At 46.3% G+C, this 21,174-nt stretch overlaps 1 protein-coding gene across 2 annotated transcripts; it reads left to right on the plus strand.

Annotated features, from left to right (window-relative positions):
* Positions 1-593: 593 nt before the first annotated feature.
* Positions 594-19,664, plus strand: EIF4E2 (eukaryotic translation initiation factor 4E family member 2). 2 transcript variants are annotated; one of them, XM_069864607.1, is made up of 8 exons: positions 594-712; positions 1,332-1,446; positions 2,745-2,879; positions 5,335-5,439; positions 8,290-8,442; positions 8,530-8,666; positions 16,568-16,646; positions 19,184-19,664. In XM_069864607.1, the coding sequence occupies exons 1-7, from the start codon at positions 693-695 to the stop codon at positions 16,611-16,613; spliced, it is 711 nt and encodes a 236-aa protein (XP_069720708.1). In that variant the 5' UTR covers positions 594-692; the 3' UTR covers positions 16,614-16,646; positions 19,184-19,664. The 2 variants fall into 2 exon arrangements, with proteins under 2 accessions (XP_069720708.1, XP_069720709.1); XM_069864608.1 differs by lacking the exon at positions 16,568-16,646.
* The last annotated feature ends 1,510 nt before the right edge of the window (positions 19,665-21,174 follow it).

Here is a 21,174-nt window from a genome sequence, read left to right on the forward strand (position 1 = left end):
GCCCAGGGAGGGGGTTGAGTCCCCTTCCCTGGAGGGGTTTAGGGGACAGGAGGACGAGGTGCTGAGGGACATGGGTTAGTGATTGATGGGAACGGTTGGACTCGATGACCTGGTGGGTCTTTTCCAACCTGGGCAGCCTGTTCCAGTGCCCAATGACCCTTTCTGTGAAAGGTTTTTTCCTAATGTCCAGCCTGAACCTCCCCTGGCGGAGCTTGAGGCCATTCCCTCTCGTCCTGTCCCCTGTCACTTGGGAGAAGAGCCCAGCTCCCTCCTCTCCACAACCTCCTTTCAGGGAGTTGGAGAGAGCAATGAGGTCTCCCCTCAGCCTCCTCTTCTCCAGGCTAAACACCCCCAGCTCTCTCAGCCGTTCCTCATAAGGCCTGTTCTCCAGCCCCCTCACCAGCCTCGTTGCTCTCCTCTGCACCGCCCACGCGGGTCGATCCCGCCGCGCGCCACACCCAAGATGGCGGCCGCCCCGCAGGGCACTCATGCCTCCCGCCACGCCCAAGATGGCGACGGGGAGCGTACGTTTTTTCCCTTCCGCTCCTTCCGCCGCGCTTATGGCTCCCGCGGGGGGGAAGGGGCGGGGCGTCGCTCTCTCCTCTGCGCCGGAAGCGGCGGAAGGTTTTGGAGAGTGGACGCGGCGTGGCGGAAGTCGCTGAGGTGGACGGAGGTGGCGGCCGCGAGCGACGATGAACAACAAATTCGACGCGTGAGTGGGCGACGCGGCTCTCCCCGACCCCCTCCCGCCGCCGCCGCGCCCCGCCTGGGCTCCCCCGAAGCCGCTGCGGGTCCCGCGGGGCTCCCTCCCCCCGCGCCGGGAGGGACGCGATGAGTCACGGGGCCGGGCTGCCTCCTCACGGCGCTGCTGGCTCGGCTCTGCGGGCCCTGGGCAGGGAGTGGGGCGGGCGGGGAGACCGGCGCGGTGTGGGGCGCTTCGTGGTGTCCGCTCGCCTGAGCGGCTGCTCTGCTGTGCTCCTGGGGGGAAGGAGTCAGCAGAGTTACAGGGAAAGTCTTCTGTTCGCCTCCCGAGCGGCTGGGGACCCTGGCACGTAGCTGGGGTTTGCTGTGGCAGACCAGTGTCTAGTACAGGCTGCTTGAGTTTGTGCTGAAATGGAATGGTGTTGCTCAGTTTTGCTTAAAAGTGTGTGTCTCGGGTTTCTGTGGTTGTCTCGGGGCATGCAAAGTAGTAGTAGGTTGTCAAATGTAGGTCCCCAAGCGCTGATGGCGTTTGTACCATGGAAGAGCTTAGAAGCAGAGATTGGTAAGTGTTGTTGTGAATCCTCTCAGCTAATGTGAGAGTTGTTTTCTTCCTTGTTCTTATTTATCAGATTGAAAGATGATGACAGTGGAGACCATGACCAGAATGAGGAGAATAACACACAGAAAGACGGTGAGAAGGAAAAGAATGATCGAGAGAAACCACAGAGTACTACCAAGAGGAAGGTATGGTGCTGGCATCTGCATTCCATCTCTAAGACGTGGTGTGGGAGTGCTGCACAGTCAGTCCTCAGCTTAGGGATGAGAAAAATGTGTCTTTATGGGTTGTGGTCACTTAATGCACTGTTACTGTTGTAATGAAGACAGAGGAGTTGTGTTTAGATAACTTGATGTAGCTTTTAAAGGTGTGTAGTCAGAGGGGTGAATGCTTCCTTCGTAAATACAGCTAGTCCTCTGCCAGGCTTTTGAATGGAAGTAAGAAACAAAGCTTTATTTTACTCAAAAATACTTTTAGAAGTGGGTGTGGGGGCAGGACTGATTGACAGGGGAGTGTTGGCTTGCAGTTGTTTTACCAGACTGTGTTTGGGCCACTTGAAATAGCTCTTAAGATGGGTCTCTGCATGTGTAGTATAGCCTAAGTAAGAAAGTATATATCTATTTTGGTTTTGTTTTACTAATCTTGTGCTTAGGAAAACTATTCTTTCTAAAGTAATGTGATCTTTATAAACTTGCCATAGACAAGAGGAGAGCAGAGAGAGAGATTTAAGCCTTAGTAACTCCTGTAACAATATCAGGTGGTAACTAGATAAGGACTTCTTTGGTTTTTTCTGTCAATTTTGACTCATGGGTAATGAATTCTCATCAGTCTCTTTTGTGCTCCTTGGAAGTGTTTTTAATCAGAAATGGGTACTTGGAAGTTGAAAAATGATCACTGCTAGACATGGTTCTGCCAAGCTGACATAACGAGTTCTGAGACAGATTAATCCTCCCAGAGTGCTGGGGTGTTAGTTGCTTAAGGGAGTTGGTGTCAGCAAAGAGTCATAACTGCTTTTGAGCCATGGTTGGGTATGAATAAGTTTTGTTCTTCCCAGAGACAGAAAGTGTCTTTTTTTTTTTTTTTTAATTAATTTGAAAAAATTAACTCTTGTGTTGCCCTTTTAAGTTTGTCTTTTGTTTTGAGACAGGCACAGTTAGGACCAAAGAAAAAATGAGTTATATTGCCTCTGATTATTAAAAGGGTTAGTTTTTTTGTGATGCTGTCTTGACCATAAGTTATTATTTTCTTAGCCATCTCTGCACTGCAAAGTTCTAATATTCTTTGAAATAGTCAGCTGCTCTTAGCCTAATCGTCCACTTCAGATGATGAACGGAGATAGTATTTTTCTGTAAGAATGAGGGTCGGTTGTTTGTTTTATAGCCTGTGAGGGCAGGAAAGTGTGGACTTCTGATACTGTGAAGGTAATTTTTCCCAATCCCCTTTTAGAGGAGCATGTAAAGGGTAAGCAAGCGTTTCTGTTCTGCAGGCCGTTGTCCCAGGGCCAGCTGAGCACCCCTTGCAGTATAATTACACCTTCTGGTACTCCAGACGAACACCTGGGAGGCCTACCAGCTCGCAGAGTTATGAGCAGAACATCAAACAGATCGGCACCTTTGCTTCCGTGAGTACATCCCTGTTGTCCTTGTGTCCCCCGGGCGTGGTGTGGTCATCGCAGCTGGCTTGCTCCCTGCCTGCTAGATGTGAGCACCTGCAGGCTGTGCTCTGCTGTCAGGAGCAGAGGAGAGCAAGTGCTTTGCCATGACTTATGTAGGAGTTCTTGAATTACCTACAGCAGGTGAGGTGTCTGAAGCAGATCTCTTCTGCCCTGTGTGAGACATCTGAGGCTGCGGTAGTGGTGGAATTACAATAGAAAATCAAAAAAACCAAACTCCCGCGTAGCTTAAATCTTCTGGCTGGAGCAGAACTTGACAGATAGATGAGAGAAGAAAGGAACAGCTTTTCTGAATGCAGTGCAGGTGTGAAGCAAAGACTGTACAGCGCCCCTACACGCTTCCCCGGCCTGTATTTCCACCCCAAAGGCTGCATTGGGAACAAGCATTTGGCCTGCTGTATGTATGAGCATCTGGCGACCTGTTGCCTGTCTGGAAGCAGTGACTGTGATTCAGTTTGCTGTTACAGTGAAATTAATGAAAAAGAAAACTGTTCTCCCTTTCCCCTTCCATTGTTTATTCCTGGAATAAATTGAGTGTATCCCGGAAAGGCAGTGTTTTGTTGTTGCATGGTACTGGCTGCATATCATTAAGATCCCAAGATACATAAGCAAATCATCTCTCTTTTGTAGAGACACTGCATACGATACCATTTGCGAGGCTGGGAGGTCTGCTGGCAGCTTTCTTTTGCTATTTGTTTAATCTAATCTTTTGTCCAGATTTTCCAGGGTCCCTTGCAAATGTTAATTTTGCCCACCAGTTAATTTCTGTCTTCTGTAATGTGAGAATTGGTGACAACATCCCTTTATGCCTTCTGGAGGCTGCAAAATATGCCTATCCAAGCAGCTGGGTTGTGTTATCGTATCCACACAGGATAAAAGTGGGAAGAATAGCTCGTAAGTGTGTCATCATGGGTAGTTATGGTTCCTGTTCCCCTGTGTGAGCAAGTTCTTTTAGTTCAGTGAATGAAAAATGTGGCTGCTGTGTGATGATCTGGCAATAACTTTACAGGATGTGAAATCAAGGTAGGATTAACATTGATTTTTAGCTCCTTAGAGGAAGGACTTCACACATTCTGTTGTCTGCTCTTTGCTGCAAAGACTTGTGGTTGCTGTTGTAGGTTGGAAGTGCTAGAGTTCAGTTAAGAGAGACTAGCCGTAGGTCTGGTCATGTGTTTGATTCCAAGCTCAGTTTAAGGAGGTGGAAGAACAATCTTCAGAAAGAATCGTCTGAGCCTAAATCTGGGTTCAATTTTGTTCTTTGCTTTTTCAGTAGAAAGCTCTAAAAGCTTTCAAATGCTAATGAGTATAGAGCATATTCACTTGGTGTAAGAATGTAATTTCCACACTGCATTTAGATGAGTCTGACAAAAATAGATTGTTTCTGACCCTACCTCAGTCTTGGTTCATAATTTTATTGGCTATAAAAGCAAATTCCTGCTTGAATGGCAGAGGTTAGAGGTTGAAACAGAATTCCAAGTGCTGACCAAGTCAGTAGGTTCTCTGATAAAGTATGTGGGATGGTGTCTACCCCCTCCAGCTTCCCTGCTGGTCTGATTAATGGCTGTTGTCTTACTGAGAGAGTCCTTTTAAAATGTAGTAATTAGTATAATCTCTTCTAGTGCCTTGTTTTCTTTTAACGATACTGCCTCTCTAAAATGCTTTCTCATCCAGAGAATCTCAAAGGATAAATTTGTTATTTTTAAGCATTAGAAAAGATAATTGCCTTCCCTCCCGGCCAGACTGTCTGAAGTAGACACGGGGTGGCAGGATGGGAGCTGGTCAAGGTGAAGTGGTCAAAATGTACCATGGTAGATTGTAAAAGGGAATAAGAGGCACTTAAATAAAAGCTCTGAATGGTGCCTTAAGACCTTAAACCAGTGCCAGAACATGTCTTTTGGCTTAAAATCTGAACGTAGCAAAATTAAATAAAAAAAAATGTCTCTTGGAGAGTCTTCTGCAGCCTCCGTGTTTGCAAAGAGTAGTGATTAATGCAGGGCTAATGTGTATAGAGGGGAGAGGCTTGGCTGTGGCTGGTGCAGTTGACATATATCCAGTAATTAAAAGTTTAGGCAGTAAGACTTACAAGATACGTTTGGAACTGTTCTCCAGAGCAGCAGTTACCTTAGAACAGATTTCTTCAGGCAAACACCGAGTGATTTTGGAGGCACCTTTTGACTATTACAGGTGGTCATCTGGTGATGGAGCCAGTTAGAAACAGGCACCTAAGCTGTGATCCTACTGCTGCCTTCTGGGTATCCTTAACAACACCCTTGTGACATGAAAGTAGAACAGAAGAGGGGAAGGTGGCTCTGACCAACTGGTGTAGAAAGGGAAGCCTGTTTCTGTAGCAATCTTGGCTGTGAACAGTTTGAGCAGCCTCATTGTGTGGTTCGTGTTGTTGCAGGTGGAGCAGTTCTGGCGGTTTTACAGTCACATGGTACGTCCTGGGGACCTGACAGGCCATAGTGACTTCCATCTTTTCAAAGAAGGGATCAAACCTATGTGGGAGGTGAGTTGCAGCTCTCATTTCTCCCTTGGTATTTTCCTGGAGTATTCTGGAGGGGGCCTTCTACAATGAAGTGACCCTTTGTCATTGAATGACACTCCAGGCTGCTCTTGGGTGCTGTCCTTTCTTCTGGGTTTCCTGTAGACTTGACCTCAGAGCTCTGTCCCATGTAACCTATCAGAGAGAGTTGCTTGCTGCACTCCCCCAAAGGTTGCGGAGTTGCCTTTGTCTCTGGGTCCAGAGGATTTTTGAGCGTTGCCTGTAGCCCAGTGAACGGGAGACCCCAACTAGGCTCTGTGCCTCCTAATACAGGTAATTGCCCCTTTTTAGAGCTTTGTCCAGTGATGACAGTTTGGGGCTTTTGTCTGGAAGGGCTGGACCTCTTCAAGTGGAATTCAACAAAGAAACCAGCCCTTCGTTTTCAGGGGGGAGGGGTGCATGTGGTTAAAAGCCTGCAGCTGTACATATTGCTGGAGGTGGAAAGAAGACTTAGCACTTGATTTGCTTTTTTTGTTCCAGGGCACTTAGTTTGCCTCTGTTCTCTCCTATCCAAATCTGTGGAAAAAAAAATCTCTGCCCAGCTAATCATTTTTCTGTTTTCTGGCCTGCTTCCAGCAATGACCAATGCCATTCGCAATATGAGGATTTTATGTGTTGCTCTGAAGTATCTAATTATTCTGCTCAGTCCTGAGAAATTTATGTGTGACCCTAGTTGGCAGTTATTTTAAGCAAGGTGTTTTATAGCCAGTTACTGCAAATACAATTTATATAAACGTTTAACCCTCTTTGGGCTCCTAGAGAGCTAGCAAATCTGATAATGTATCAGCCAGAGAGACCACAACTGGATGGTAGCAGAATTTCTATAAAGCATTTCCCTGTAGCTGTTTTAAGATGGGAGTGGAGAGATTCTTTTTTTTACTTCTGGCCCCCCTCCCTTCTTGTATTTATAGAAGAGGACCTGTAATCTTGCTGCTGGCCTTCCCTTTGCTGCTTGTTTTGTGGGACTTTGTTTATGCTCCTTTCTCTTCCAAACTAATCCATCCTCTCTGTCATTCTCGTAGGCGTATATATGTGTGTATGTAGCTCTGATCTTTTTCTGGATCCATCTGTGCCTTTTCTGAGTAAAGTCAGAAGCACTAAGCATAGCGTTCCCTGCTGATTTACTGGGCTGCAGATCATTATTATTCTGGTAAAGGGAAATCAAATGCTTGACTGAACCGAAGCTTGTTTAACCTGAAAGAAAACTAACAATAACCATAAACCACACAATACAGCATCTGCCTCCCAGTCATGGTTCTCTTTCTAGCCTTGAACTTGCTTAAACAACCTTGGTAATATTTTGAGCAATCCCATTTTCTCTTTTCACCCCCATTAGTCATTGTGGAAAGTTGTCAGGAGTTAAACTCAACTCCCTGTTTAGAGGCTGAAGCCTACATGGCTTAATTCCTAAAGTGTGGTGTTTGCAACTTGGAGAACAAGGATGCTTAATCAGAAAGTAGTTTGAATCTCATAGGAGCATGCCACATTCCTAGATCTGTGTTAATTTGGTAGTATCATGCTTTTGAGTTTTGTCTGGAGGTGACAGCACAGGCTTTAGCACATATCTGAAAACTGGGAGTGTGGTTATTGCTGCTGTTCTCCTGGCACTTCCATGTCTGCTCAGGGTCACTGTTAGCTTTTGCCATCTCTGAGAGCACACAGGTGTTTAGTTTTATTGGAGCCCTAAAGAAGCTTTAAGACTAAAATAAAGATAACTTTACTTCATTAGGAAGGGTTGGGTTGCCTTGCCTAGCATCTTTAAAGTGTGTCCCAGCTTGGCAGAGCAGATTATTGGCGATATGGCCAGGGATGTCCTGGTTGTGCAGTCCCCTCTGAGTTATCCTTTGTTCTTCTCTGTTTCTCTGCTAGCCCTGTCTTCTGTTTTCCTTCCTAACTGCCACCTCTTTGACTTGTTCCTACCACCTTTTTTGGCTTTGGATGGAATTTGTTCCTGTCTCACATTTCAAGATGGCCCAGCTACAGTGTTGTACAAGAGAAAGCCACAGCGCTCTGTGCAGAGGAGGAGCTGCTGTTTGGTGTAGGTGTGCTTTCTGTGAAGCTGAGGAGTAGTCTAGCAGTTTTCAGCTCATTTTCAGGTGCAACATATGGAATCCCAATATTGAGGTGATGGTCTGTGTGCTTTGCATAATTCTTTTCTTTACTCTCTTCCCTAATTTTTGGTTATTTCCCTGGGTCACTGCAGTCTGGAGCAAGCATCCAACTGTATCATGTGTGGTAATGACAGTGGTTCCCGGAAAAAGGACTGATTGTTTCTGTGTTTACACAGCTTGTGAGGTTATTCCTGGAAGCACGGAAGGAAAGTATTTTTCAGTTTTTTGCTTGTGTTTAAATATCACTTTGCAAACTCTCTCCCTCCTTTCCATGTTCTGTCATGAGAGATGTTCTGTTCTACAAGCAGGAGTATGCGCACAAGGGATTAGACAAAGAGTTTCCCTTTGTTTAGGTCTCAGGTTTAGGAATAATTTTGGTGTCCTTGCCTCAGGTTCCGTGTGCAAAGTGGTAGGCTGGTGTTAGTCTTTGCTAGTAGGATCGAAACACTGGAGCTCAAGTCTTCAGTGCATAGAACTTTGCCAGGAGCATTGACAGTCATTGTTTCGGATACTTAGTATTCAAAGTAAGTGGTATACCTCTGTCTTGCTTATATGGGGGAGAAACGACATGCTTTTGCTTGAAAATACCTCCATTCTGTCCCATGCCCCACCCAATCAATATCTGCTCCCATCTGTGGCTCTGCTGTGGGAAGCAGAAAAATAGCTAGAAGAAAACAAATCGATTTCTTGCTCCTTTTCTTAGGATGATGCCAACAAAAATGGTGGTAAATGGATTATCCGTCTGCGAAAGGGCTTAGCGTCACGATGCTGGGAGAATCTCATTCTGGCAATGTTGGGAGAACAGTTTATGGTGGGGGAAGAAATCTGTGGGGCAGTCGTCTCTGTCCGATTCCAGGTAAGCACTTCTGAGAACTGGCATGTACTTCCATTTGGCAGGGCTACAAAAGTGCCATCTGCTTACCCCTCACGTGCTATTCTGTAGGAGGATATTATCTCGATATGGAACAAGACAGCCAGCGACCAGGCTACGACAGCCCGGATACGCGATACGTTACGAAGAGTGCTCAACCTACCTCCCAACACCATCATGGAATATAAAACACACACCGACAGCATCAAGTAGGTGTGGTGGCAGAGGGAGGGGCCTGCTGCTGGTTGCATGCGTGCTTGAGCAATTTAATGCAGCTCGCAAGAATTGAGAGAAGCGCTTGTGTGCATTGGGGCTGTTTGCTGCAAACAGTAATACAACCAGCAGCAATTCTTGCTAGTGCGCTTTGAAAGCCAAATATCTTTTATATTTAATATTTTGTTAGGGACGTTTGGTTCTAACAGTAAAACCTGCTTTTTTTGAAGTGTGTAGTCCAGGGCTTTGTTAGCAATCCACCCTGGCTGTCACCTGGGAGGTGGGCAGCCCACTGTGGGGCTGGGGCTTGATGTATTCCAAGACAGGATTGCAGTGGGGAGGACAAGATCATTTGAATAAATAGAGATTCTGGGGAATAAAGTGCGGAAGCTAACGGGGATTTATAGTGCCATTAGACTTATAAATGGTCTTGGGAAAGTGCTGTGTGAATTTACAGTGCTGTACAAATGATTTCTAATCATAATAAACGTCGTATATTAAGTCTTCCAGGCCCTGGTGACAGAGGCTCTTTAACAAGACTGGAAGATCACGGTACACAGAGAGGACAGCTGTATTTTTAAATAAACCTATTATAGCTTGCTGTACCAGGCCATTCAGGGTGACTTTCTATTTTCCATGAAGTGAGGAAAAATTGCATATTTAAGTATTAGTTAGAGGTAAATAATGTTTTCTTTTATTTTTTTTTCTCTTAAGCTTATTATAAACCCATACACTGATTAGGTCATATTGGTTAAATTAACACTTGAAAAGGCGTACTCAGAAAAAGAATTGAAACCTATTAATAAGACATTAATAGAGCAATGAGCTTTCTAATCTAGCCTGTAATGAGGGTGCAAGTACCTTTCATGACTTGCTTTCATTATGCTGCCTTGTCCTTTCCACATAATCACCCTGTCATCAGCGTGCTGTCCAACAGTTTGGTGAGATCAGCCCCATTTTTAGCAGACAGCTAGCTTCTAGTTGCAGCCAGTTTTCAGTGTGGGTCACTAGCAGTAACACAGAGGTCTCGTTTAAACTGCTGTTAGGCATCTAATATTCCATGTGGCACTCCCTCCTGTGTGCGTGGGAAAGAGAAGGAGAAATTATTATTGTTAAAGTGAACCTTTTCCAGGCAGCTTTAGTTTCGGAAAGTTCCCCCTTCTGTTGTTAAAATCTTGTATTTGTGATTTTGCCAGTGACATTTCTCATGCACTTTTTGCCAGGAGAGGGCACTACCGACTCTCTCTCCGCATCAGGAGATAGCAAAGTGCTCATGTGGGCACATAACAGGATATTTTACTTCTGTTCGGCAGCAGAAGACTGAAGACTGTAGTGATGGGGCTTTGTGGTGAGAGGAGGAACATGTTTGACTTCTCTCAGTCTCTGCAGGGAAAGCTGGGTCCTGAGCCAACTATCTGAAGCCTTGGTGGTGGTGGTTAGTGTTGCAATTTTAGAATGGAAATGATGGGGCCTTACCCCCATAAGCTTTGGCCACGAGCACTTTCTAGGACAGAGAATGCTGCTATAGCAATGTTTGTAACTGTTCTTCCTTTGGCAGTCCTTGGCTGTCTGTGTGTCCGATCTTATTTCTCTAAAACCGTGTAACGCGCAGCTTCCTGTCCTCCCTTCCCGCATAGTGTCAAAGTTTCATTTTGTGCTGCTGGCATATGGTGCAAAATAAGCCTGAGCAACAGGTGCTTTGAGTAATCGAGTTTAGTAGCTCGGATTACAGCTGGGAGCAATTCTTAAATAGAGGCAGGCTGACTATTCTGCTTATTCTGTGGGCAGGAGAGATAGTCAGAAGTCGGTTTGATAATGTCCTAGTGAGGTAGATCTAAGCAATTAACCTTCTGCTGCGTAGGTGATCATGAGAACCCTTTTTTTTCCTTGCCTCACTTGAGCCACAGCAGTCTGATTGCAGTGCTCTCCAATCATCAAATGGCACTGGTGTAAATTCAGTGCAGAACTGCTTGTCAGTGGAGTTTCTGTGTAGTGATGCATGGACCGACGTCTTGTGCCTTTCTTGCCTGGTACTAGCAGGCAGCAAGCAGCAGCAGCAGCTGCGGAGAGGTGATGGTGCCTGCTTTGTTGACAGAGAAGAGCAGGACAGCCCCGGCTTTCAGTCTGACTCTGCTTGGCTGTGCTTCATATCATTAAGGTTCTCTCACTAACGAAGAATCTCTTGTGTAACTAGTTCTATCCTCTATAAAGTCTGGCTCCTTTTTCTCACCCATCCATCAAGCCCTGTTGAAATACTGTCAGTCATGAATAAACTCCACTTATGCTGCGCATGTACCATGTGATTTATGACTCGGGAGGGCTTTCCAGCCAGCACTTTATATTCACACACTGGCTGTGTTTTATGAAAGGCTCTAATGGAAGAGTTGTGCTGTAGGCTTTGTCAGGGCTGCCTTTCTAGGGGGGCTGGTGGCATTTTTCATTTGTATGGGCTGCATCTCTCCACTAGAGCTCTGCTCATGTGCAGGGTTTGATTGGCATTGATTGTGCTTCAGGGAAGGGAGCACGCTTAGCGAGAAAAGAACAGGCGTTTCTCAAAACCTTGACTTTTGGGTAGTGAATTGACCTGAATTAGCTTTTGACACACTGTAAATGAACGCTTCTGTAGAAATTGCTAGCATGCCTCTCACTGTGGAACCTAAGCCCTGTGTTTCAGGTTTTATATATTCCTTTTGTGATGATGCATTTCATATTAAGTCATTTTTAGACACCATTTTTCATGAGTTGTCACTGAGGCTGCAGCCCCCTTTGTTTCAGAAAGCAGTGGTGCTGCCAAGCTGCGTTTGAAAAGTATCTGTTGCTTCACAGCTATTCCAGGGAGCTATTCTGCATTCTGTCCTTTCTGCTCTTGGTGGTGGGGCTTGTGCATTTAGCTAGATAAGCAGATCTTTCATTGCAATTTTCCTGTGTTTGTCCTTTCTCTTGCTTGTGATATTGACAAGCTGCCTAAATCCCGCCGAGTGGAAGGGTCAGCCTAGTCTGTATTAATTTCCAATCTTGCTAGAAGAGCTAGTACAATTTCTTGGACTCTGCTTGATTCCAGGGGATTTATAGTACGGTAGGTGTCCCAGTGCTAAGCATCTGAAAAGAACATGTGTGACATTTTGTGGGCTACCTTGTTTCAGTAGCTGAAGAGAAATCACTTCTCTTTGTTCTCTCCGAGGTGGACTGAGAGAGGTGCACTCAGATGTAGTGAACCACTTAATAGGTTCTGCTCATCAGCATTGTTAACCTTGAGGGTGACATGGTCCAGCAATGACAGTGGTTATGGACAGTGGCACCCCCTGTGGTTTGGAATTAAGGAAAAAAAAAAAAAATTACCTCTCTTGCTGCCTTAGGAGGGGCACTGTGCTTTTTGTGAAAGCAGAACGTTGCTGGCCACAGCCTGGTCATGTCTCAGTGAAGCCACTGAAAATATTCAGGTATCTGTAGAGAATGAGCTGCAGTTTGGGAGAGGGATGGAGGGGAAGTGGTCACTGTAAAGTTTGACTTTTGAGCACTGCAGGGTGAAATGCTTGGCTGTCTGGTATACACCTTTGCCCAGCCTGGGGTTACCAGCCCTTCTTTTCCACACTGATAACTGTGTGATCAGTGACCATCTCCTGTATTGAGAGCTTCCACCTGCAGTACCATCCAGGAATCCCAGGCAAATTCAGCAGCACTGCTTCCTATGCCAGAAGAGACCAGATCCATGGCAATGCCGCAGGCTGCCACTGAGCCGGCTGCTCTGGAAATATTTTTGTTGCTGTGACTTTATGGATCATCCTGTCAGCTCTAAAGCAAGGCTGCTTTTTCTGAAAACAAAGCTTCAGTTATTTGTAAGTGCCTGCTGCAGTGAGAGCTGAGCAGGGTATAAAACTCTGCTTTCTTTTCAAAGTCACCACTGATAACTAATGGGACGGCTCGAGTAAATGAGAAGAATAGTTGATCTTAATAGGGCTGACACTGGGTTCGTTTCACTGCAGGCAGTTGCGGGAAATGGCTTCAGACTATATTTTAGCTGGGAAACAAGCACATGTCCTGTGGAGGAAATAAGAGGATGAAATTGTAAGAAGGCTGCAAGGGCAAGGTTCTCAGGGCAAAAAGGTGAGGAATGAGGAAGAGAAATCCCCATGGAAGTGGCAGGCGTTTGGCAAGATCAGTGTTTGTGGGACAGTAAGGTGGTTGTGGGATGCTTGTGGAAAGTCTCCCTTGTTGTTACGTAACTCTGTTACGGTTTTATAGCACTGGATTTCATTTGGTTGCTAATTTCCAACACCTTAGAAGAACTCAATGCTGCAGTCCTAGCTGTGTCATCTTTATCTTTGACTGTATCTTAGTGGTCTGTCTCTTACCAAAGAAGTGTCTGTAATCTATTTGTTTCATGTTTCTTTCCAAGGAGGTCAGTTTAAGTGCCTTCCTCTCAAAGTCACAATGGCTTCCATATTTGTCTTTGCTACAGATACTGCTGGATGTGCAGAAGAATTATGTCAGGGCTAGAAGAACATCCTAAATTTTTTAAAGCTGTTGTTTTTTCAGGCCTGCTACAAAGTTCTTGACTTGAATAAATCCCAAATGCTCCAGTGGAGTATGGGGAGCACCCAGGAAGAGACGGTGCCACTCTGGACTCCATACCTATGGAGTGAGTGTTCAGTGTGCTGGGAAGTTGTACCCAGGCTGGCAGAAGGAACAGACCTTGGTGACTGTTGTTAGGGTAGCGTGCATTATGAGCTCTGCCTCCTTTTTCGGCTGGGGAAGGAGATGGTAAGGAGGCAGGGCTCTACAGGGAAGTACTGAAGGGGAACTGCTAGGACTTAAAGATTGAGAGTGGTTGGTGAAAACGGCCACTGCTGCTTGCACAATGATGGTTTGGAAAGTCCCTTGAAGCAGCTGTGGCTGCTCTTCCTTTTCTTGCTGGAGTCTCTGATAGTGGTTCCTTTTTTTCGCTGGATTACTTGATGAGAATAAAGGGAGCCCTGTCTGGGTCGTGACCCTGGGCAGTGGGGGAGAAGGTGGGAAGTTTCAGCAGTTGTGGGTCAGGAATGAGTGTGGAAGAGCAGCTCTAGCTGGCTTTATTTAGCCTGCTAATGTTTCCACTTCCCATCTGTTCAATGGGAATAACCTAAGTGTTGGGGATCAATTCACTGAGTATCTGATCGCTGTGCAGACAGTATAGCAATAAGGTACTAAAAATGTCTATACATAAAAATAACCTCTTAGACTCTCTGGCACTGTGCCTTTGGCACGTTACAGGTCGTAATGATTCTGCCAGATGAAATTAACTGGCAGCCTTGTTTGGTACAAAACGGAGAGCAGTTTGCTCTGCTAGCACAGTTTAGGTACATTAGGGCAGACACATCCTGGTGGATTTTTTCAGTCAAGTCAGCAGATAGTTGGAGTAATTAGTACTATAATATGTATGAGGGTCTTGGCTTAAAAATTCTTGTCTGGAAGAGCTTTTTCTCTATGTCTGTGAGAAGGACTTGGCAGCTGCAGGACTGTGCATGATGTTATTGGGATGTTGGAACGGGGAACTCCTTGGTTTGAAAGGATAATAAATTATTTATTATGTTGACAAATAATCTGCCCTTGTGTCCCTTCTGCAGAGGACAGAAGTTACAAGTTTGGGGACAACTGTGGGAAAGGAAAGAGGGATGGTGTGATTGTGGGTGGTGCAAATCAGGTAGAAATGCAAGGCATGGAAGTTGGAGGGAAGATGTGAAGATAGGGACTTTCAGACAAGACTAGAGATGTATATAGCTTTCCGAACTATATTCAGTGGATAAGAGTGCTTCAGATCCAGAGCTTCTCTTCCCCCTAACTTTCCTCTGAAGGAAGGCAGTTGTACCCACAGTGTCCAGTACTCTGTGCTGACTGGGTGACATGAGCAGTTTTCCTTTCTCTGGAAGATTTCTTCACCTTGAAAGGTGTCTGGGGAGACTTGGTGGAGTTAAGTTCCCATTTAGGGACTTCTCTGCTGCTGCCTTGCTTAGAATGAGCCACCTGGGGGTTTCTCTCTTCCAAGCAGCTTACTGCTATAGGACAAGCTGAATTGCAGATCTGACCTGGGGTCCTGTGGCATCTATAGCAACTTTTGCTGTCTTTCTCCCTCACGTTTCCTTTGCCTTCAAGGGCACGTGTCTGAAGGTCAGCTAGAGGAGGGGGGTGAGGTTCCAGGTCTGACAGCTGTCCTCCTAGGTCTCTGCAACTTAATTCATTTATCACTCCATTCTCCAATTCCAGTAATAGCTTTGGGACTCCCATGGATGACTGCTGCTCACTTGTCCATCCTAGTCAAGATCAGGAGGATTTTGAGCTACTGTGGATGGAAGAAAACTGAGGAGGAAACCTTCCAGCCCTAGATAAAAGACTGTTTGAGACCAGCTGATCACCTTGGTGGTTCACAGGAGCCTGTGCCTTGCAGGGGGCTGTGGAGGTTTAGTTGCTTATTGGAAGTTTTGTCAAAGCAGTTTTGAACTGGGAAGAACTGGAGTGTTTTGGCACTCACCAGGCTTGTACTGGTGGTGCTGAAGTTGGTGATCTTTATGATTTCACCTTCTGCCCTTTCAAAAGAGGGATTTGCTATTGTGTGCTCTGGGGATGCAGTGTCACAAGTTCCAAGCTGTATGCTGCAGTGGCAAGCTTCTTACTTGTGTCTCTTTGGTGGGTTCTTGGCAAGACTGCCTGTATGTGGTACACAGTCTTGCAGCATGCTCTGCATTTATTTGTGCTTTGACTTTGCTGGGAAAGAGGAATGGCACCTGAGTTGCTTTTGCAAATGCTGATTGGGAGCTCGACTCTATGAGGCTCAGGTGAGAGCCGGGCTAGTGGTCCATTTTTGGCACAGATATGACTAATACAAGATTTCCATTTCTGGACTCTCCTGTTGTGTTGCAGTGGCCTGATGAGGCAATGCAGAACACAAGATGTGAGGTAGCTGCTCAGTACCAGCAACAAAATCTGCAGGGTCATCTGGGTTTGTGGCTGACGTGGGTTCCCTTTAAGGTCCCTCCAGTTCCACGGGACTCTGCATTCAGTAAATAGCTTGGCATGTGCTGTAGGCACCAGCACTGTTTTGCTGGGCATAAAGAACTATGAGGTTCTTTGATGTATCTGATCCCAGAAGACAATAGTCATGCTCACATTAACCTCAGCATCTTTTCCCTGAGAGGGCTTTCAGTATGCTGCCTTCATAAAACAGACAGCAATTTTTCAGTCTGCTAGCTTCGTCCGTCAGTAACATTCTCCACCAGGGAATGCAATGGAAACGTTAGGCCTGTCCCTCTAACTTATCTGCAAACCTTTTCATTTCAAATGTAATGTTTTTACTGCCTCGTCATTTACAGTGCAGGTTTACAATAGGAAATGAGACTTTCTAATAACAATTTGAATCTGCTGCCTGATCAAAGAATTTTGTAATAACTAAGCTGTGTGGCACTAAAAGCAGCCCCTTTTGGGGGGGATTACTACATATGCAGGTATGTGGTGAAGCATGAGACCGTAACTGGCTGAGTTTAACCAGCCAAGGAATGTGATAATCCTTCAGGAAGATGTAACATCGGCTATTTTATTAGCAATAGGAAATGGATATTCCATTTGTGACTGGGAAGGTCATACCTGTCTCTGGGTATTAATGTGGCTGTATCACCAGCAGCCAGTGGGAACGCTTCGTGTCTGTGCAGAACGTTAAAGCTGCCTTGCGCTGTCAGATGTTTGGCTGGGTTTTAAGGATGCTTCTATCCACTAGGGCTATCAGAGAATATTGCCTTGTTCTCTGAAGACAAGTGCCTTTCAAACGCCATTGAATGTTTCTGCTCTTGTTAAAAGTTAAGAAGCCTTTGATCTGAAGTGCTGTTTTTTTTGGTTTTTGTTTCATTTTTTTTTCCCTCTGGCTTGCCAGGGCCTGGGAGGAGTTTCATGGCCTGGTGAACAGCAGTGGCCGCTGATCGAACGCTCCCCCTCCCTCTGTCACACACAGGGTAGGGCCTCATCTTTCTTCCTATGTGACTTCATGGCATACCTCTCAGCTTCCAACACTCTTCCTGTGGGGCTGGCATGTTCTCTTGCCTCACAGGCCTGGTGGGGGCCCATTCCACTACTGGCTCTTTCCCAAAGGTCAAAATTATTTTTTCTTGGCTTGTTTTTTTGTTGGTGGTTTTGGTTTTTTTTTGACCAAAGACACCAACATTCACTGTGGTCTCCAGTCACTCGGCATTTTCTGCTGTGGTGCTGTGGGCTGTTTCACTGATGTGTCCTTCCTCTGTGTGTAAGGCACTTCTATCCCAGTCCCAGGAGGCTGAGAGGTATGTCTTCAGCTTGGGTCTGTTGCCTAGGGTTGACTGGAAGCAGATAGAGAGTGGTAAATGAATGCTGAGCACATCCATGTGATGGGCACCGAGAGAGGCGTCTGGAGCTTGGCATACGTGCCTTTGCTCTTGAGCAGAATAAATTAGTCTGTCAATAAAAGCTTGTTCAGGAAGGACACACAGTAGCTACTGTATTTAGAAATAATAATGCTGTGGCTAATGAGGTGAAACCACCTGCTGCTTCTGGTGGTAGCGACCGGCCACATGGAGAGCAGATCACCAAGGTGAGCTTGGGGGTGTTGTGAGCCTTGCAGCTCAGATAGGTTTTCCCCTCCAGTGCCCACTTCCCTGAGGACAGGCCCTTTCTGCAGGCTAGCAGAAGGCCTGGTGATGAGAGTTGTGTTTGGTTGTAGCCAGGTGGGATTGCTGTATTGCTGAGGGCCACAGCAGAGGAGCCCGCTGGAAGGCAGCGTTACATTGCCCAGTTCCCACCTCGAAGTGGCGTGTAGCTGCTCCAGCGCAGCCAAGCTTTGAGGGGCCACTAGGAGCCTAAAACCTCTCTCCACAGCTTTGGGCAAGCAGCACTCTCATAGCATGCTCTGAAGTCATGGATGGAAATAATATCCTTTCTTTCAGATTTGGATTTTTGTGAGGATTAACGGTTACAAAATGTTACACAGGCACCTAGAGGTGTTGTTTTTGTTAGTTGACATTCTAGTGACCTCCAGAAGAGGAAACCAGTTCACTTAATGAAATACCAGCCTCAGAAGGCAGTAAATGTGCCAAGTGTACAGGAAGAGAGTGCCAGAGTTGATTTACTGTTCAACTGTATTGGGTTACCTCTGCTGAGCAGGGAGAGGAGTGATAAGCAGAGGGCCCAAGACACCCCGAGAAAGGTAAAAGGAGGGGAACATAGAAACCTGTCTGAGAGTGCTAGCCGAAGCGTGCTGTCCTGAGGCAGACGGCACAGATGAAAAGTACAGCATGGGATGGAAAGCCAAATATTGCTACAAATTAACTGGAATCTAGTTAATGAATCCTGAATCACGTTCCCAAATGGCAGCACAGCCTGCTTTGCTAGCAAGTGCGAAGGTGAACCCCAGTCTTCTGCAGGTGGCCTCCAGTATGGTATTTGCTGTCATGTCATAGCAAAATAACTTGTTTAACTCACTAGAGTGTTTTTTACTTCCTTCTGCTCCTCCACTGCCTCCTGGAGGTGTTCCAACTTGTACCGTGCTGTGATGGTGCAGCTCTTAGCAGCACGCAGGATTTTACAGTCCTGCAGAGCACCTTGTGTCTGAAGCTGCTGCCTTTGCTCTTCAACATGGCTCTGCCCATTTGGTGTGATATGTGCTGGAGCATCCCTGGGTGTTTGGTTTGGGCAACTTACTGCCCTGTCCCCGTTACGGGAAGAGCTGCCAAATCTATCCTCTTAAAATAAATGTAATCTCATTTATTTCCATTTGAGTTGAAAAGAACACGCCACCTTTCTATTAATGTATAAATACGCTTTGCCTGTTGCTGCTGCTCACAGGCTAGCAGTAAGCACTGACACGGATGGGGTTTGGTGACCTGTCCCGTATTCAGTTGCTGCCGTGTGCTGCAAGACGGTACAAATGAAGGTTGTAGACCAACAGTCCTTTCTTTGTCAGTAGCCCCTGTGACTCATGTAGCTGTACTTATAAAAGCTGCTGAAGAAACTCTCGTATTTAAACTTGAGGAAAACATCCTTTTCAGTAGGTATTCTTTTAAGGTGGGAGAGTAGGAGAGACCAGAGATCTAAACTTGCTGGCGGCGTAACCAAAAGAGCCTAAATACAAGGGACAAATGCAGAAGAAGGTTGAAGTGATGATATATTTATGGTCCAAGCAGAATCCCTGCAAGTTGTTTAAACACTAGAATCTATCAGGGAGGTTTCCAGAGTGTATCATGTGCTTTGCTTACAGGAGATTACACTCTTTTCCCAAAGAAAAGGATGAACCAGGATATCCCTTTGTTCCAAGGGTTCTGGAGCAGCAGGCTGACTTGTGTGAAAAGTTTCTAGTTAGAAAGCAGATCTGCTTAGGAGGTTTGACGAGCGTTGATTTGAATGACATACTGGGATGGCAACACGGGTAACCATGATGGGTGGAAATGGGGTCGGGGGGTTGCGGGTACTGTGATCTGAAGGAATGCACCCCTTTAACCTCTTTATTACCTCTGTTTTCCAGGGATAATTCCAGCTTTCGAAACACAAAAATAACATTGTGAGAACAAGAGTTGGCACTAACCTCCTCTCTCCATGTTGAAAGCACCGAGAGGTCTCCACCAGTGCCCTCTGACCTCTGAAGGGACTCATGGGCCACTCTCTTGCACTCCTTCTTGGAGGAAGGATCCATCTGAAGACCTCCAGCAGCGGTGACAATAGAGGCTGATTTTGACATACACAAACTTTTTTTTAGCAGTGGGGCGGGAGGCCAACCTTTCAATCAGCTGCGTGCCCTTGGGGCCGCATCTTGCAGCACTTTCCTCTCTTTCTCTACATGGCATGCAGGATCTCTGGGATTCTGCCTCAACGTCAGAGCCTTTTGCTGAGGGATACCAGTATTATGAATCTCTCTGCAGCTGGGAGGAGCTTCCCAGTAGAGAGTCAGCCCTATGGTTTTCAAATGCCCCCTTTCAGCTCTGCCAATAAATTATTGGGTCTCTTTGTTTCTCTCTGTCTCTGTTTTGTAGCTCTGTCTAAAGACTGGCAGGATGATATGTCTCTAGGCTGTGATAAGGCTCCAGGCCTGCTTCTCCCAGCTCCATAAAGCATCTTTCCCTGAGTTGCCCACCTGCTTGAAGCAGCAAAGCACACCAAGTGTCAGCAGAGGTCAAACTTCAAATACTGTGTTCAGTTTTGGGGCCCTCGGTACAAGAAGGACATTGAGGTGCTGAAGTGTGTACAGTAAGGACAACGGAGCCAGTGAAGGGTCTGGAGCACAAGTCTTATGAGAAGCAGTTGAGGGAACTGGGGCTGTTAGTTCTGGAGAATATTATCTTCAACTACCTGAAATGAGGCTGTAACAAAGAAGGTGATGGTCTTTTCTCCTGAGTAACAAGTGATAGGACAAGAAGGAATGGCCTCAAGTTGCATTGGGGGAGGTTTAGATTGGATATTAGGAAATATTTCTTTACCGAAAGAGTGGTGAAGCATTGGAACAGGCTGCCCGGGTAAGTGATGGAGTCTCCATCCCTGGAGGTGTTCAAAAGCTTGTAGACATGGCAGCTTTAGTTTAGTAACCGTGGTGCTGTTGGACTGATGGTTGGACTCGCTGATCTTGGAGGTCTATTCCAACCTTAATAATTCTGTGATTCCATGATCTTGCTTTGTTGTTTCTCTTTCTTCATATGTCCTGGTTGGCAGTGCCTTGCATCCAGTCCTTTTTGCTGGGGAGAGGGATGCAAGCTTCCCTTAAACGAGGAAGAGATGTTTGGTGTCACTCTCTGGCTGCCTCAGTGGCGAGTCAGCAGCGCTTCCTTTTGTTGTGTCCAGGGAAAGGCTGAATGTAGGGCCCTGCGTGCACCTTCTGGCGTGTGTGGAGGTTTGCTGGTCTCTGGCTGCCTGGGGAATAGGACCCCCGTGTGGGTTTAGCAGAAGAGGGTGATGGCCCAGGCTGTTGCTTATAGCTGCGTGAGAGCTGTGACTAGAAGAGGGGCCGTGAGGGAGACCTCCTGTCCCCTGGGATTAGGCTACGCTGATGGGTTATTCCCTGGAAGGCCAGCGTGGCTGCAATTTGGATGCCACAAAAACAATAGGAGCTAATTATTTCCTCTGATTCTGCTTGACTACAACACTAATTGTACTCATTAACAGCTCCAGCCTTTTCCTAGGGGAAGTAAACAACCGCCTTTCATTTTTAATAGAACCTTTGCGTTGGGCCCAGGAGGGGAGGCTGCAGAGATGGGGCACGTCTCGGGCCCTACATGCTCTGTGCAGTCCCCCAGCAGAAGGGGCTGCTCGGGCCAATTTGGTAGCAACCACGGAACTAGCAGCCCGTGTCTGAGACAATTGCTGGCTTTGGGGACTGGGAGACCTTCAGCCTCCCGACTCCAATTGCAGATTCCTTGTGTTATTATTGAAGTTTATACTGAAAGCAGGCAGGGCTGGCAGAGAACACAGTCTGAAATATTCGGGCTTCCAAAGGGTTTGTTTTCAGTGTTGACAGTGTAGTCCTAA

Source organism: Phaenicophaeus curvirostris, chromosome 10 (genome assembly GCF_032191515.1).
Source record: "Phaenicophaeus curvirostris isolate KB17595 chromosome 10, BPBGC_Pcur_1.0, whole genome shotgun sequence".
NCBI lineage: Eukaryota > Metazoa > Chordata > Aves > Cuculiformes > Cuculidae > Phaenicophaeus > Phaenicophaeus curvirostris.

Bases quoted from the DNA above. Each gene is read 5' to 3' on its own strand.
- EIF4E2 (XM_069864607.1), top strand. From the start codon at position 693: ATGAACAACAAATTCGACGC. The intron at 713-1,331 runs GTGAGTGGGCGA...CTTATTTATCAG, and splicing joins ATGAACAACAAATTCGACGC to ATTGAAAGATGATGACAGTG. The intron at 8,443-8,529 runs GTAAGCACTTCT...GCTATTCTGTAG, and splicing joins TCGTCTCTGTCCGATTCCAG to GAGGATATTATCTCGATATG.